Source organism: Rousettus aegyptiacus, unplaced genomic scaffold (assembly GCF_014176215.1).
Source record: "Rousettus aegyptiacus isolate mRouAeg1 unplaced genomic scaffold, mRouAeg1.p scaffold_m13_p_8, whole genome shotgun sequence".
In the NCBI taxonomy this organism is placed as follows: domain Eukaryota; kingdom Metazoa; phylum Chordata; class Mammalia; order Chiroptera; family Pteropodidae; genus Rousettus; species Rousettus aegyptiacus.
The window spans coordinates 53933317-53950533 of record NW_023416311.1 but is presented as its reverse complement, the minus strand read 5'-3'; the positions used below and the strand labels follow the sequence as shown (position 1 = coordinate 53950533).

General features: G+C 33.9%; 1 protein-coding gene across 2 annotated transcripts in view; it reads left to right on the top strand.

Annotated features, from left to right (window-relative positions):
• The window catches only part of ERAP2 (endoplasmic reticulum aminopeptidase 2), a 41433-nt gene that overhangs the window by 18337 nt on the left and 5879 nt on the right, over window positions 1-17217 (top strand). For both annotated transcript variants that reach the window (XM_016159787.2, XM_016159788.2), the window contains exons 8-18: window positions 177-308; window positions 557-688; window positions 3759-3827; window positions 4677-4852; window positions 7076-7155; window positions 7303-7486; window positions 11252-11408; window positions 11888-12072; window positions 14522-14683; window positions 15203-15343; window positions 17075-17156. In XM_016159787.2, the coding sequence (XP_016015273.2) occupies window positions 177-308; window positions 557-688; window positions 3759-3827; window positions 4677-4852; window positions 7076-7155; window positions 7303-7486; window positions 11252-11408; window positions 11888-12072; window positions 14522-14683; window positions 15203-15343; window positions 17075-17156 (1500 nt within the window). The remainder of the gene's footprint in view (window positions 1-176; window positions 309-556; window positions 689-3758; window positions 3828-4676; window positions 4853-7075; window positions 7156-7302; window positions 7487-11251; window positions 11409-11887; window positions 12073-14521; window positions 14684-15202; window positions 15344-17074; window positions 17157-17217) is intronic.

Genomic DNA, 17217 nt, shown 5'->3' with positions numbered 1-17217 from the left:
TCCCAATAAATTTAATAAAATTAAATATATATATTACATATAAGATATATATATATATATATATATATATATATATAGTATTAAACCTAGTATGCTTTCTATTGTTTTGAGAGTGCTTTCTATTGTTTTGAGAGTGTCAAATTAAAATTGAAAAATAATTCTTCTCTTCTGTTTAGGAGGACTACTTTTTGGGTGTATGTTTTGAAGTAATTAAAAGAGATTCATTAAATTCATCCCATCCTATCTCCAATCAAGCAGAAACTCCTACTCAGATACAGGAAATGTTTGATACAGTTTCCTACAACAAGGTAGTAAATACTGTGGGCAGTGGAAGCTCTGCTTTCAGTAGAAATATAAGGAGGTCCATAAGATCAACAAGTTAAGTTTTGGGTGCCAGGTTACTGCCACCTCTTTCACTTTTTATTTTATTTGCTACTTATTTTTCAGACATTATACATGTTCTATAAAATTAAGGTTTCCTGTAAAAATATATCGTACTATCTTTTCCTTTATATTTTCACTTTCTTTTTCTTTTCTTTTCTTTTTTTTTTTTTAGGGAGCTTGTATTTTGAATATGCTCAAGGATTTCCTGAATGGGGAAAAATTTCAGAAAGGAATTATTCACTACTTAAAGAAGTTTAGTTATAGAAATGCTAAGAATGATGATTTGTGGAGCAGTCTGTCAAATGTAAGTCATGCGTTGGGTTACAATAGACTGTTGTTATTGTTACAATAGGCTATTGTTATAGACTGTTGTTAAAATAGACTGTCGTTAAGCCTACAAGGTGACAGGCTAATCATGAATATTTATAAATTGTTACATTGTCAGTCAACAAATATTTATTCCATTGCCTCACTGCCAGGATCCGTAGAAGCCAGCACCTTCCTTTTTCCTCTCGCACCATGATAAACCAAGATGCCACACTGGGTTAGCTGTATGGGTTTGATACTTGACCTCTTTCTCTTAAGTTTTCTTTGTATGATTAACCATATACTTTATCCTCTCGTTTTCCAGAATTTATAATAACTTCGTAATTTCAAACACCTAGTCACGTAACACCTAATGTGCCTAATTTTAACGGTGAGCTCTACTTGCTTAAATTTGTTTCCCAGCATGAATTCTATACAGAGTGAAACACACCTTCTCCTTCACAGGAAGAAATCCTTCCCAATCCCTGTCATCATGACTTCGCTTCTAGTGATCTCACTACCTGAAATGCCCTTTCTTATTTCTAACGGTTCAAATGCTAGCCATCTTTTGAAATCTAGCTGAGATTTCATTTCCTCTTCACAGACTGCTTCAGCCCTTATTGGTTTGCCTTTCTGCTAAATAACTAGAAGTGCATCTATGAATCTGTTCCACACAGTGACATTTTCTTTAATTGGTTTGTATGGGTCCAATAACAATGCAATAATAACAATAATAATAATAATAATAATAATATAATTGCTTAAGAGCAAGAATTATGCCTATTCTTTCTTTTTATGCCATTGAACTAGCATGCTATTGACCCTATAGTCAATAACTGTGATTAATAAACAGTTAATGACTGATTAAAGAACACATGGTAACTTTGTCATTGAGATTTATGTAGTATAATAGGTAAGACAAAGCAGAAAACATACAGGAAACTCAGATAAAATGATTTTAATAATTATTAAAATATTCTTGAGGAGGGGTAGAGAGGAAGTAGATGGGGTAAAAGGGGTCAAATATGTAGTGACAGAAAGAAATCTAACTATGGGCAGTGAAGATACAATACAATATATATATATATGTACCTTACTGTTAAATTGTATACCTGAAACTTACTGGATTTTGTTAACCAATGTCACAATAACTAAATAACTAAATAACTAAATAAATAACTAACTAACTAAATAAATAAATAAATAAATAAGTAAAATAGAATCCCTTTATACACTAAAAAATTTTTTAACTTTTCAACTGCATGGATATTTCAAGTATAAAATCTTTTATAAAAGTATTGAGCTGGCAGAGCTTGTGCCTCCAGACAAAAGAACTCTATGCCATCACAGGCAGAAGACTTTCTCTTTTCTTTATAAGTAAGTGTCCCAGGGAAAGTAATAATATTGTTCAATATTTGTGTAGCACTTTACAGTTAAAAAAAAAAATTCACGTGCATTGTCTCATTTGATTATTTTGTGTGTGTGTGCGCTTTTGTAAAATCTTGCCCCTCATGGTCTAATCTGCATGTCACTTTGTGGTCAAGAAACGAAGTCAAGAAACTAAAAAGTTTTTTGAGGTGACTCATATCTTTTACTCACATTTCTTGAAAATCATAAAAGGAATGGAAATACAGATTCCTTAGTAATATTTATTAAAATACTCTTTATCCATTTCCATCACCTCCTGCAGAAGATCCAGATGCTCACTCTCTACAAGTCCTCCTGAGCTTCCCAGCAAGCCTCACATTGCTTTTCTCTCCCATCCCTCTCTTTTCCTCTCTCCTTCGCTATTCATGTATGCTTGAGTGTGTGTGTGTGCTTGTGTGTGTGTTTAAACATCAACCTGGCCTTTCTTCAACAAGGAAGAAATTGTCTCTAGTGTATGTAGTGGATGTGTGTGTAGAGGGGAAGGTTAAAGGAGAAATTTGGCTAACAACAAGAGGATTTTTTTAGGCCAACTGTGAACAGTCCTATGTTAATTTTTGTCACATCATGCTTATAACCACCAAGAAGATAAGGCAGGCATTCTTACCTCAATTTTACAGATGGAAAAATAGTGTAAATACACTGTTAAAATACTGTAGATAATACTAACAGAGAGATTTTGCTCAAGATCATATATTACGTGAGTGACAGAGTCAATACTTGAGTCTTCTAACTCTAATTCCAGTATTCATTCTTTCAATTACATCACAGCTTCTTCCTAGTTATCAGGAAAGTCTCCTATTTAACCTACCATTAAAGGTCCTAAATTCTAGTTGACTCCCTTCTGATACCAAATAAAACTGGTATGAACATGATAAATTCCTGAAAATATCTTACTCAGCATTGTATCCTATATGTCAATTCTAATACATGTCAATAGCAACTTGGAAATCAGGAAATTCATGTCCGTAAAGTCATCTAATAGCACTTGAAAGTCTTAAGCAGCGTCTATGTCATTTTTTTCCATCTACAGTTCCCCTTAGAACATTAACTCCTAGTTATTCAAGTGTCGATTGCCAACTTGGTGATTTTCTTAGGTCTCATGTTAATTCTGAATTCAAAATTTATTGTTCATTCATTATATGTTTCTGTGGTAGTCATTGGGAATACCTAGGTAAGCAAAGGTGTTTCCCTCACTGTTAAGGAGTTTATGATATGATAGGAGAAAGTTAATACTAGATACAGTTGCCCATAGAGGCATGAGTAACATGCGCAATAAAGGAATAAAGTAGGACCTTTCCCAGGGGAAAGGAAATAAATGAAAAGAAATTAAAACAAATTGATGCTGCCATATTGAACTTCTTTAGCAAACTTTCTATATATATATATATATATAAATATTAACTTCATCTAGACAGGATAAGGAGCATGGTAATTCATGAAGTAACTTTTGTGTATTTCCTGTGTATCACTGCAAAGATGCCTTTTTTTTTTCATTTTGTGAATTGCTATGCGCGTTAACACATCTAGATGAATTAAATTTTTATATAGCTATGCTAATAAATGTCTGTATTCATGTCTAATATGCACATTCAGCCAACTATCAAAGCCCAAATAACAGTACTCTTTTTCTTGTTTTATAGGGTTGTTTAGAAGGTGATTTTACATCTGGTGGATTTTGTTATTCTGATTCCAAGACGATAAGCAACACAGTAAGTATAAAGAGGCCTATAGAGTAGAAGAGATCTGGCCCATCACCTGACCCAAGTGTGTAGAGTAGCCCAGCTGTCCTTTTAAATAGCTGGAGAGGAAGAGAGACTCCACAATTTTCTTCGAAATATCGTTGATTGAAGGAGGAATGTTTGGACCATTTAGGGGGATGCTGCTGCTGTTACTATTATATTTTTGTTATAATTCAGCTTTCCCACAAAGCTCGCTGCTAACTAAAAATATTTTAGTGCCAAATTCCCCTGAGTGATTACTGCTGCATTGGCATCCTCTAGGCTCTGAAAAATGTCAAACCAAATATGTTGTTTGTTTTGGAAATAGAGTAAATAGCTTTCTTCAGGCCCTGTCTTTTCATTTACTTTTTTTTTTTTTTTTTTTAGCACTTTAGGAGAGAGAAAAGAAGGTCATCAAGAAAAAAAAAACAGCTCTTTTTTTAAAGAGTACCAGTAGTCGCATAAATTATGGTTTCTAAAGGAAAATTCAGCATCATTCAGAGATCAGAAATTCATACTAGAAGCTAGGAAGCTAGAGGTTTTGTTCTTTCGAAATATCTCTATCAATACAATATTGTTCTCTTAGAATATTTAAAGTTTCCCTCTAAAGACAGACATTTCTCTCCTCAGTCACCCTCCTGGATTCTACCACTATTAAAATGGAGAGGTGTTTTTTTTTTCTCTTTGTTTTGAAAGGGAGCAGGCTGGAGGGTCCAGCCCTCATCCACCTCTCCTCCTCCCCCTGCCTTGTTTTTGGCATCCCAGGAGATCTAAGTGTGCCACTTCCCTTTGTTTTCTCTTCCTTTGCCTGGAGTTAACCACAGTCACTTGTCATTTTAGCTCACCTTTCCCGGGGAAAATGTGGAGGTCAAAGAGATGATGACTACATGGACTCTGCAGAAAGGAATCCCTCTGGTAGTGGTTAGCCAAGAGGGGCATTCACTCAGACTGCGACAGGAACCCTTCCTGAGTTGGGTATTCGAAGAGGACCCAGGCTGGAGGGCCCTGCAGGAAAGGTGGCTGCTTTTCTTCTGTTGCTGTAGTTTACCTCATCTTAGTTTGCTTGTTACTGCATTAGCTTTCTTTCGGCTTCTCTGGCAACTGTGGGTTGCTATTTCTCTATACAGGAATCAAAGCTTAAACTAGCCTCGATAGCAGGTTTCAAGAGCTTCAGGTGGTGCAGACTGCATTGCTCCATGGCTGTGTTCTTAGTAATTCTGCAGCAACTTTTAGAATCTCGGTTCTGATGCAGAGGGTGGCTAGTTCTATTTCTATTAGGCTATCCCCAGACTCTTCTCAATACTAGATTTCTAGACCCTAATAAATTGTGTAACTGGCCTATATCTAGGACGTGTTATGACAGCTGTACATATTATCAAAAGAGAAAAGATATTCCCTATGCGAGAAATTGGATTCTAAGACCTCCTGTTGCCTTTTGTTTTTCAGTAATAGACTGTAAATGTAATGTCCTAAAACATGATGTTCTCGGTAATAATAAAGGCAAATCCAATTAACCACACTGTTGCCTTGTTCACCAGCCTATTCCAAGGAAGCTTAGAGGCTTTACTGAAATCAAGACATATAATACTATTTACATTTCTCTGTTCTTTTAGCCCTATTAATAAGATGAATTAGGTTAATTTATTTTTCTTTTTTCTTTTTTTTTTTTGAATTAGGTTAATTTCAAATGAAACAATTCAAGTGAATCTGTACTGGCTCTTATGATTATTATTTCTTTTTTCTAAGGATCCAGGTGTCTAATAACAAGTCTAGAATTTTTCTGAGAATTAGAAGCAAATTCAAGGTCTTTAATACATAAAATATACAAATAGAAAGAGGATGTTTTCTCTTTTTGTTTCATCAGTTACCTATTTCCAATCAAACAGCAACTCTCATGCCACTTCCCTATGTGAGGTACATCTTGCCAATTTTTCGTAGGTCCTGAAGCCTGAACCTCAGAGAGATTAGACAATTTATAGTTTGGCAACACTGCCTGAAAAATGTAACATATGATTCATTATTGGGAAAACAGGACTCACAGTTTTGTAACTTATCAAAATGTCATGAGAGAGTTCGATAGTGTGGGTGGCCCAGAATAACAAAGATCTATAATGATCTACATTTTCTTCTATTTAAGGGAGCTTTTAGAGTACTATTACAAAATGATTACTCCCTGATTCATGCCTATCCAAACTAAGGAAATACTACTCACCCTTTTTTTAAATTCCCAGATATGTTTATCTGGAAAAATCCCCTTCCTTCTAAAGCCAAAATCTACCCAGGAATCTCAATCCATTAAGTCTTGGCAATATCTATTGTCTATTTTTACCTTTTTGTATAAGTATTTCAATTGCTTTGTTAATTATCTGTATTTTGTGAGTTAGCAGGTAGATGATCTTTTCTGATCCTTTACTAGATGGAGTCTGTTTACATTGTTTCTTACATTCTTTTACATTTTTTGAGAACTAATGGGAATATCTTCCATTACTCTTCTTTCCTTTTCACACTCGTTGGTATTTTCAAGTATATGATTTTACATGTGCAGGATTACTATAGCTAATATGGCTTGATGCGATAGAGGAAATAAATTCTAGAAGGTGCTAGGAAGTTAGTCAGAAAAAATAGCTAATTTCTGATGCTTACCATAATAGGGCCAATGAGAAGTAACTGAAGCCTTTTGCTCCAATCCATTCTGCTTCTTTGCTCTCTGGACTGGGCTGACCTGCAAATCCTGGACTTGGCATTGTTGACCACTAACTCACAGTCATTTAACAGCTGAGCAGTTGGATGTGGGTAGCTTTGTTGAACAAAAAAAAAAAAAACCATACTAGAATAAGATCTATACCTGTTAGTCTTTTTTTTTCTATAGCTTTCGTTCAGCTATTTGAATTAGTATCAGGCTGTCAGAGTGTTTGGAAATGCGAAAGGAAGATTGAATTTTTTTTCTCCTAAAGAAAACAGTCAACAAAACTTATTGTGGTATGAGATTTAGATAACGAATGGCACAAGTAGTTATGACAGAGTTCAACTAGGTATATATTGCTGTACCTTCATAATCATTGTGGAAGAATTTTTGCATACCCAAGGATCTGCTAGTCTTGGCCTATAAAATTTATAGGGCCATCGATAACATAAAGCATAGATGATTAGGTGCCTTTTGCAGTTTGTCTGAGTCTTATAATGTGAAAATTGAAATGGCCATTCATTTAACCTATCACGGTCTTTACTTTCTAACACAGGTACCTTTGGCACATCCCATTGACCTACTCCACAAGTTCCTCTAATGTGGTTCACAGACATATTCTAAAATCAAAGACAGGTAATGAACTAATCGGCTGAACAGGTGTTTCAATTCTGAAATTAAATATGTTCTTTTGTTAATAATGATATAGAAACTAACAGTTTTAGAGATGTTCTTGGTGTGTATGTTGATAATGAAATGCTTATGCCAATTTCATTCTCTTAGATACACTGGATTTACCTGAAAAAACCAGTTGGGTTAAATTCAATGTGGACTTAAATGGATACTACATCGTTCACTATGAGGGTCATGGATGGGACCAACTCATTACACAGCTGAATCAGAACCACACGCTTTTCAGACCTAAGGACAGAATAGGTCTGATTCATGATGTATTTCAGCTAGTAAGGTAATGTAAGCTTTCATCTGACTGCATAGGAAATAACCGATCCATAACCAGATATGTGAGATTTCAAAAGCAAACATTCAGTCTTGATCATTTATATGATATGAATCTGAATGCAGGTCAAATACTGGTCACTTGGCCAAAGCCTACCCACTGATAGAGCTATTTTGACCCATGCAGTGTTTAAAAATTTAATCCAACATTTTTAGATGTAAAGAATTTCATATAAAAATTCTGACTTCTGGAATCTCTTTAAAAACAAGAAGATTTGGCAATTGTGAGTCTTTATTCCCACAGGGCAATCATAGAGGAGGGTGCAGTGGGAAGATCCCCCTTAGACTAGGCACTAAATTCTCAGACAGTACATGTGAGTAGCTTTCTTTACTCACTTAGGGTGAAACCTCTAGGTAGTTAAGCTTTTGACCTCAGATTTAAAATTTGTTTATGCTAGTAGTTTGCTGTTTTACCAAATACCTATGTAATCTGCTGAACAACAAAAAAGTATAAATACGGTCTTGACTTTTACAATTTTAAGTGAGTTGTTAGCCTACTACATAAGCCCCTACATTACTTTGCTCACATTGGAGAAATAAATTTGAAATTGTCAGGGATATGAAGGAAGAATTTACCGCTTATGTTTATTCCTCTTTAGACTTTCCTAGAAAGACAAAGTGTTTTCTTTTCTTTCCCATTTATCATCAACAAAATAATGTGTAGAATAAATCAGGTCACAAGATCACCAATGGGGGGAAATGGGATCAGGTAGAGTATTGTGCATCATAAGCTTTTTCTATTCTGAGAATTACTGTAATGTACTCACTTTATTCAGCATGACATATTATTTCTTTTCAGATGCTTATTTAGGTCAACTTGAGTCAAAGTAACCAGCAGAACATCTCTCAGACAAAGCTTCTCCCTACAACTGAATTTCCTATTTAGAAAAAGGAGAGGTTTGAGCATTTAATTCTCAGCCCCACAGGTCTCAGGAACATCATGGTATCATAGCACACTGGAAGATAGGATTAGAAAAACATCATCCTACATCTGAGTAGATGCATGATAGACTAGCTAAGAAGTAGGCCACTATTACTTCAAGGTTTATTTGCTCAATAAAGGAACTCGCAGATTGCAGAGAAGGTAAATTAAAATTTTAAGACTAGGAAGAATGAAGAATATTGATAACTCAGCAAATAAAAGCCAATCTTTCAAGTAGTTACAAAGTCTTTATTTTTTCTGTTTCTAGCCTATAAAATTCTGGGCAGCCTAACTAGCAGAAGGAACCCTACAGTTACTGATACATTAGTGGAAAAACAATGATCTTTTCTTCACTAAAGGGACTGGTTAATGAAGTTAATTAAGAGTATAAATTTTGGTTTAAACTAGATGAATTCAAATACTACCTCTTCATTTATTGTTTGACCTTGGGAAAGTTATTTAACCATTTAAGCCTAAAGTTTCTAGCCTTTAAAACTTTTCTGGTCTTTAAAACTCCAGTTTTAAATAATAATGTCTATTACATTGGTTTGTTCTAAGGTTGCATAAGATAAGGCAGATAAAGCACTTAGCATAGTACCTGCTCAATAAATATCAGCAGTTAGCATTCTTAGTATTAACTAATATAAATAGTTTTAAAGATGATGCGTAGAGAGAGGAAGTGATAACATAGAAAAATGCATTTCAAATAATGTGGTTAAAAATGCATTTGAAATAATGTTTGTATATTATGTTTGCTACATAGGAAAAAAGTTAAGCATGCAAAGAAAAGGAATATTCTAAAGTGCTATTATTGAGTGTGTAGGGTACTGAGTTGAGTATTTCCCCCTTCCAATTATTTTGTAATTTATTTATATTACTTTTGTAATAAAAGTAATTGTATAATAAAACAATTTAAAACTCTCCTAATCAGTCTAAATACTTTTACTTGCTAAGCTCTCAGTAATGTATATATCCTCCTTCTCTGCTTCATGAAATATCAACTTAAGAGTTAAAGGAAGTATTCAGTGATTACATTTAGCTTGGAGACGAAATTTGACCCAGGAATGGATATTTATTTTAATTAGATTTTTATACTTACTAAATATAATTTAAGACTTTGATCTCATCTGAGTTGAGTCAAACTAAAATGCCAACTTTAATATCCTTACAGAAAAACTATTTGTTTCTTTTAGTTCTGTACCTTAAAAATAAGCCCCAAATTGGTTCCATAGGAATATAATTTTATTTCATAAAGGTACCACCAGTTAGCTTAAACTATAAACAAATAAGTAGATGCAGATTTTTCCTGTTTGGCTGAACTGTACACACACACACACACACACACACACACACACGTGTGTGTGTGTGTTTAGTCTTTAATGTAAACAAACATTCAGATAACATTTTGAATTGACTAAAGCAATGGGCAGGTGGTGAGAAGCTGAATTTTTATTAAATAATTAGTAACTGCATAAAAAGGAAAGGAATTCCTTTTAAATGAATATTAAGGTTAAAAAATTTTAAAGTAGGCAAACATAAAAGTTTCTAATAATGACATTTGTTTTATTAACAAATAAATTAGTCTGGGCCAAAAAACAAAAACAGGATTAACATTAAGTAATTTTTATGTGTTAAAAATTCTTTTTAAAATTGTGACCATAGAAAAATACCCAATTTCTTCTTGTTGTTGATCTTCCAAGGCATTAACCACACTGTATATTATGATACTTACACAGGTAAGACAGAATAGTGATATTTTGTGGATTTGTATTCTAAAAAATAAAGCAGATCATAGACTCAATACAGCATATGGTCCAACCCTCCGTCTTCAGACAAAATTTTTCCCTAAGTCTTTTTAAAGCAGTATATCATTGTGATTCAGAAAAGTCACAACAAAAGTTGATTCTTTTAAATTTCACTTCTAGTTTCAGTTCCCTCTTTTTAGATAATAATTAAAAATTTTTAAGCCCAAAGGAGGTAAGGCATTATGTTAATAAAAAATTCAATGGACACATCCTTTGCTCTGGAATCTGTTTCCATCTTGAACTGTGATGCTCAATCTGGGAGTCAGATGTTGGTTTACAGAATGGTTTACAGATCATGTGGGGACACAGATCCTCTCAAAAATTGCTTTACAAAAATGACATTTACAATGGTTTATTTCCTCTAAAGAAGACCCTAACATTTTGGTATTCACAATAATAGTTTTGTTGTTTTTCTTATTACAAGAAAATGTAGAGAAGGTATATAACTTTAGAATCTAAGTAGATTCTAAAAAGAAAAGATGGAAATACTTCTTTTGTCTCACTCACAATAATGACTGCTTTTCTGTTAAGCTCTAAGAGAGAGAAAAAAAGAAAAGACCTGGCATCTGTCCTTCACTTAGAGGAAGAATTCAAAACCATGAATTAAACAATTAGAGAATGGCATAATAGATGAATGCTTTGATATTATTTGGTACTTAATATTAGCTAATATTTATTTTATTTCTAAAGCTCTTGCTGTGTGATAGGCATTATTCTAAGTGATTTACATATGTTATCTTATTTAATCCTTACAATAGAAGAAGATACTATTATTCTCCTCATTGTGTAGGGGCAGGCAAGTAAGGCCCGGAGAGATTAGGTAATTTATTCAAGGTCACACAGCTAGTGAGTGATAGAGCTAGTATTTAAACCAAATGATCTAGCTATAATGAACTTCTATCATTGTTTTCTATATCATAATTAACATTGAGAATATTAAAACTCTAAGATATGCACAAACCATCAACATTTGTTTTATACCTCTCAGTGCAGGAAGGCTGACCCTAGACAAAGCCCTTGACCTGACTCACTATCTCCAACATGAAACAAGTGTCCTTGCACTTCTCAAAGGCCTGGAGTACTTAGAATCGTTTTACCATATGATGGACAGAAGGAATATTTCAGATGTCACTGAAAACCTCAAGGTGTGTGTTATTTTCAGAAAATTCATTAAGTAAATACAGAGTCTGGAGAATCGGTGAGATTTGGTCTGTTTTGTGTGGGACTCTTGGGATTAAATAATTGAGAAGCTGAGGAGACTGACTGATAGCATAGTTAACACTGCAGTATCTAATGGCTGGACACCCCTTGTTTCTTGTCATCATCACCCTAAGAGCCCCACCAAGATCATGAGCAAAACATTTCTTCTAAGGTGATTTTATCTTACATCAATTCATAGCCCCTCTCAGGAAACTAAATTATATTTTTAATGGAGAAACTAACTCTGTTTTTTAAACATGGTGAGTTGGGGCCAGAAACAGAGAAGACACATAATGATAAGTAGTTCTGTGTTTTGGGAAAGGTTCGTACAGATAATTTGGAGATGAGCCTTTGGCCGGGTAAATAAAGGCTGTGTTAAGAACTAAATTTAGCCTCTATGTAAACCACCTTGTGCTTTCTGCAGCATTACCTTCTCCGATATTTTAAGCCAGTGATTGACAAGCAAAGCTGGAGTGACGAGGGCTCTATTCGGGACAGGATGCTCCGCTCAGCCCTCTTGAAGCTGACCTGTCACCTGAACCATGCTCCTTGTATCCGGAAGGCAACTGAACTCTTCTCTCAGTGGACAGAATCCAATGGAAAATTAAAGTAGATCTAGACTTCTATCTTATTCTTCTTTCCTTTCACTTTAATGTAAAAGTTTTGATCGCGCAGGACATTAGAGCTGAAACTTTTTAGAGAGGATAGAAAAAATAATGCTGCGAATTACATACCTTGTTTCATGCTCTTGCATAGTAAGTCCTCAACAGATTTTGTAAGAAGTGAGGTTTAAGTCCTTACAGGGGAGAATTAAATAAACATTGACATGGTAACAGAAAGATAGCCAGGGGTGGAAGTAGAGGGTACCTATCTCCAAAAGTAGTATCTTTTGAAAATAAAAAGTTGTGTAAAATGTACAAATGATTAAAACACTAGTGATCATCTGATGAAACTTTCAAAAAAACAAAAAAAGGGGGTTGCCTTTTTAAAAAAATGTGTTTACTTCCTCATTAATCAATACCATAGGCAAAGCCTTGGCCCCAAGTTACAGCTTTGATGGAAAACGGATGATCTGGGCCATCTAAAGGATGTACATGGCAGTAAAAGTGATTCTGTGGTTAGTATAATCAGAAAGATGCCCAGTGATCAAATGGATTATGTTACAGTTCAGTTTAGCGGCTACAACCCACAGGCGCAATCATTTCAAAGTAAGCCTTGATTTCTGTCCAACACATGATTTTATATTATTATTGTTAAAACTCAGACTCTAGAATTAGATGTCTTGAGAAATCAAATCTGTATGTAAATTCAGGAACATTTATTTTTTTAAATCAAAGAAAAAAAATTAACTTTAGTACCATGTAATGAAGTGGTATCAATTTTTCCTGTGCAAAATCTCTGTGATACGCTGTCATAATTTCTCTCCACATAACTAAATCTCAGTGAGCGTTTTGAAATCTGTTCTTTAATTCTTCCTTTTTTTTTTCTTTTTGGACTTGTCTGCTCTTTAGGATTTAAGCCTAAAATCACTTTTAGAAAAAATATCTTTTAGCTCTATTTTTCTCTTCTTTTGTTCATGTTTGAATGTGTTATATGAGTAAAGCTAAAATGTAAACATTCTGCGGCTTCATAACACAATAGACTACTATTCAGTCTTTATGCTGGTTACAAGAGGGATGATCTTATGTACAATAGATATGATGGTTTGACATGTTCAATAAGATACTGTGGCCGTTAAAATATTCTGGGTAAAGCTCATTTATGCTTATAATCAAAAATACATAATTAAATATCGTAGGGTGTTTTTCCTAAATTTCAGGATCGTTGGTATTAATCTTAATGAAGAACGTCCTTACATAGATTAATTGATTACTTCATTCATTCATGAATTCAAAATATAATTCTTTGCTTGGCACCTACGTGCCAGGAACTGCTGTGCTAACGAAACAACTATGTGTCCTACCTATAAGGAACTTAAAATACATTCATTACCAATTTTTATAAATGTATACAGTAAAACACACTAAATCAAAACAATGTGGATTATAATTTAATTGCTTTATCTTTGCTTTATTATTCAAATGGAACTTGGAATATTTAAGTACATATAGTATGTGTGGTGGAAATAGCACAAACATTAGAATCACAGGTTTAAATCCTGTCTCCAAAATGGCTACTTATATCACCTCAGAGGATGTTACTTAACCTTTCTGAGCTTTGTTTCCACTTTTTAAAAATTAGAATAGCGCCTATCTCACTGGGTAGCTTTGACAGATAAAATGTATAGAGGCTAGTACAATCCTTACCATATAATCAATGCACAACAGCTGCAAATTTCCTGTCCCATCCCCATTTTTCTGTGTTGTTTTTCCACAACATCAATATGAATATTGGTTGTTATTGATCTAACGATATTTGGGATTAAAAAGCATAGAACAAATTAGAATCAAAACTAGTTAATATCCCATAGGCCAATAAAAAACAAATATTGTGGTATTTTCTTTAGGTGGACAGAAAATAATATTATTGCATCTGACAACTTTTACAGAATTGTAAAATGACTGAATGCCAAACAGTTGTGCTGAATTACAATTCTCTAGACCTAGAGAGTCCGATGACCTGTAGACAGGCCTGTTAGAATATACTCATAAAGTGACTTAAAAGCAACAAGTAATCATCTTTAAAAATTATATAGCACCAATATAGGTTTTTAATGATAGAATTCTGTGTAAACCAGAGCTTTTAAATTTTAGAAATCATCTCTTTTAGTTATTGTTTCCATCAATTTTTTATACTCATCTCTGAGTAGGCTAAAATTTTCTGATTATTCTCCTTGCTAATATTTTTATCATCAGTAGGAACAAAACGCAAATAATTTACAAAGGAAAATTACATAAAATAATTTTATAAAAGTTTGGCAGAAAAAAGGTTTAATATGCTAGGTAGTGGAAATTAGTCAGGTGTGATTCTGGTATAGCAATTTAAAATTGTAATAAAAAATAAGAGAGTTTCTTCTTCCTCATAACTTTTTTCTTTACTTTTGTGCTTAATATCACAGTATCCCAACAGATGTTTTAAAGATTGTGTATTCCGTGGGTGCTCAGACAACAGCAGGATGGAATTACCTTTTAGAGCAATATGAACTGTCGATGTCAGGTGCAGAGAAAAACAAAATTCTATATGCATTGTCAACAAGCAAACATCAGGAAAAGTTAATGAAGTAAGTTCATTAATTTAATTGTTAAAAGTAAACTGACACAAATTCAGTGAAATCAATAAAATTTTAGCCACCAATTACAAAGGCATATAATTGAATCAGGATTTGAATTGCATCTACTCTACTGTCAAAAAACACATATGTTGGCAAAATATACATAGTGAAAGCAGATATTTCTTAGTTCCTAATCATGTGACTGATACTAAACAAATGGCTAAGCTTCATTTTCAGAAGCTTGGAGAAAAATTATTGTAAAAATATATTCTCATGTATAAAATGCTGTATAATCTTATCCAAGGTCTTTAAAATAATAAGTGAATAAAATTACTGCTAAAGAAAGGTAAAAGTTTAACTAGATAGAACATTCAGAATGTTAGTCAGGAGAGAATTTATTACTGTTTTTGGTAAATTATACTTTTATCATGCCTCTTCCTCTTCTATTCTTTTAAAATATTGATAACCTGAGTTACTTTTATTACATAACACATACCATGAAAAATCATGTGGTTTTTATTTCTTCAGATTAATTGAACTAGGAATGGAAGGAAAGGTTATCAAGGCACAGGACTTGGCAGGCCTTCTTCATGCAATTGCCAGAAATCCACAGGGACAGCAACTGGCCTGGAATTTTGTAAGAGAAAACTGGACTCACCTCCTTAAAAAGTTGGTATTCACTTATGTCCAATGTGTGTCCTTCCACCCAGCTGTCTCAGTTGCCTAAAACTAGTCGTAATCAATTGTCCCCCAAAGCGTATAAATATCATTTCACCCAAATGTTGTGACAAAGTCTGTCGATTTTAAAACTCATTAGCATAAGTTACTCTGTCTAAGTGTAAGGGAGAGGAAAGAGAAGAAGGGCATGGGAAGCAGATTTCTCATTCAGCCCAGGAAAAGGGTTTCTGGGAGCAAGTACTAGGGGGTTAAATCCAGTCATCAGCTCCATCCCCCTCACTTCTGGCTCTCTCACAAGCCCAGAGGAATTCAACAAACCCACATACACTGATCAAACATATTTGGCTTGCTTTATTAATGCAGTTTTGTTCTGGGGAGGAAACTTTAGGAATTTTGATGAGAGCTAATTCCCACCCCCAGTTATCCTGTGGAGATGGCGTAGAGGGGAGCTTAGAGAAGCTGAAGAAATTCCCATCAGAAGTGTTTTGGGAGCTCTTCTCCAGAATTGGATTGGTTCTGAGTTTGTTCCAAAGTTTCAACTTTTGGGAAAACTGGAGCTCATTCTAGTACACTCCTGGGCCTAAAATTTCCCCCAGAAAGAAACAATAAAAATTAGATTTCATTGGAATGTACAAGATGGCATTGCTTTCTCTCCCTGCTAAGATACTCAGTAATTCCCTCAACTAAATATGGAAAATAACCTGAATGAGAGAACTGTGCAGTTTGCTGTTTATCTTAGTGTCAGTTAGCATCTCTAATGTCAGTCATCCGCCGTTCCTCTTTTCTTTCATTTCTCAGCCATAAAGAACTCAAAGTCCTCACAGACAGCTTTGTGTAATCAAAAAACACCAAGACTTTCAAAGGGTTGGCTCCCATGTGAGATCAAACAATTAGAAACTGCTGCTTTTTTTAAATGTGTTTCCTTAAAGACCCTACTGGAAACATTGGTTTGATTGTTTGTATGACTGTCAGTTCCCTTCTTAAATGATCAGACTTTTTCTGCAATACTTTAGATTTCCCTTGTAACTGGAAATTATCCTCCTAGGGAGCCATGTGCATAGCCTAGACTTGGAACCATGTCTTAGATGTATCTGTGCTCTGCTTTTCAATATGAATCCCTCTGACCTATGGCACAAAGTCTCTATATAAGACTCTGAGGTGAAGAATGCAGTCTGTGGCTGTGAATGAGAGTTTAACCAAGTAACATAGCCCTATAAATACAATGCTTAAACACAGTGGGATGGAGAAGTGTATGACAATATATTCAAGTGCAAAAAGAAAACATTACCACCTATATTATTTCTTGTCTTATGCTATTTAAATTTTCTTTTTTACCTATAATATAATACATATATAATTTATAAATAAAAATAAATTTTGGGAAGTTATTGATCAAAAATCTTACTAGTGGGGTACATAATCAAACAAATGTGGAGAATGCTGCTTTAAACATAAACATAAATTTAAATATAAACATTGCTGAATAAAGTAGTCATATTTCCTAAAAGAGCTTTATCTACATTTTTATCTTATGGTCAAATTTCATCAGTTTCACAGCTTTGAGATTTTACTAGATGAATATGAGTTATTTTATGGTAATTAATGCTATCTATCATAATGCATAAGCTTATCATATAATTAATGTTACATATTTTTACAGTATATGATATAATAAAAACATAAGACCAGTCTTCCTATTATTTAAATCTTTTTCATTTTCAGATTTGACTTGGACTCATTTGCCATGAGATTCATCATTTCTGGTACAACATCTCATTTTTCTTCCAAGGATGAGTTACAAGAGGTTTGTGACTCCCTAGTGATAACAATTCGAGAATAAAGTTTCAAGTGACAGAATTGAAAGG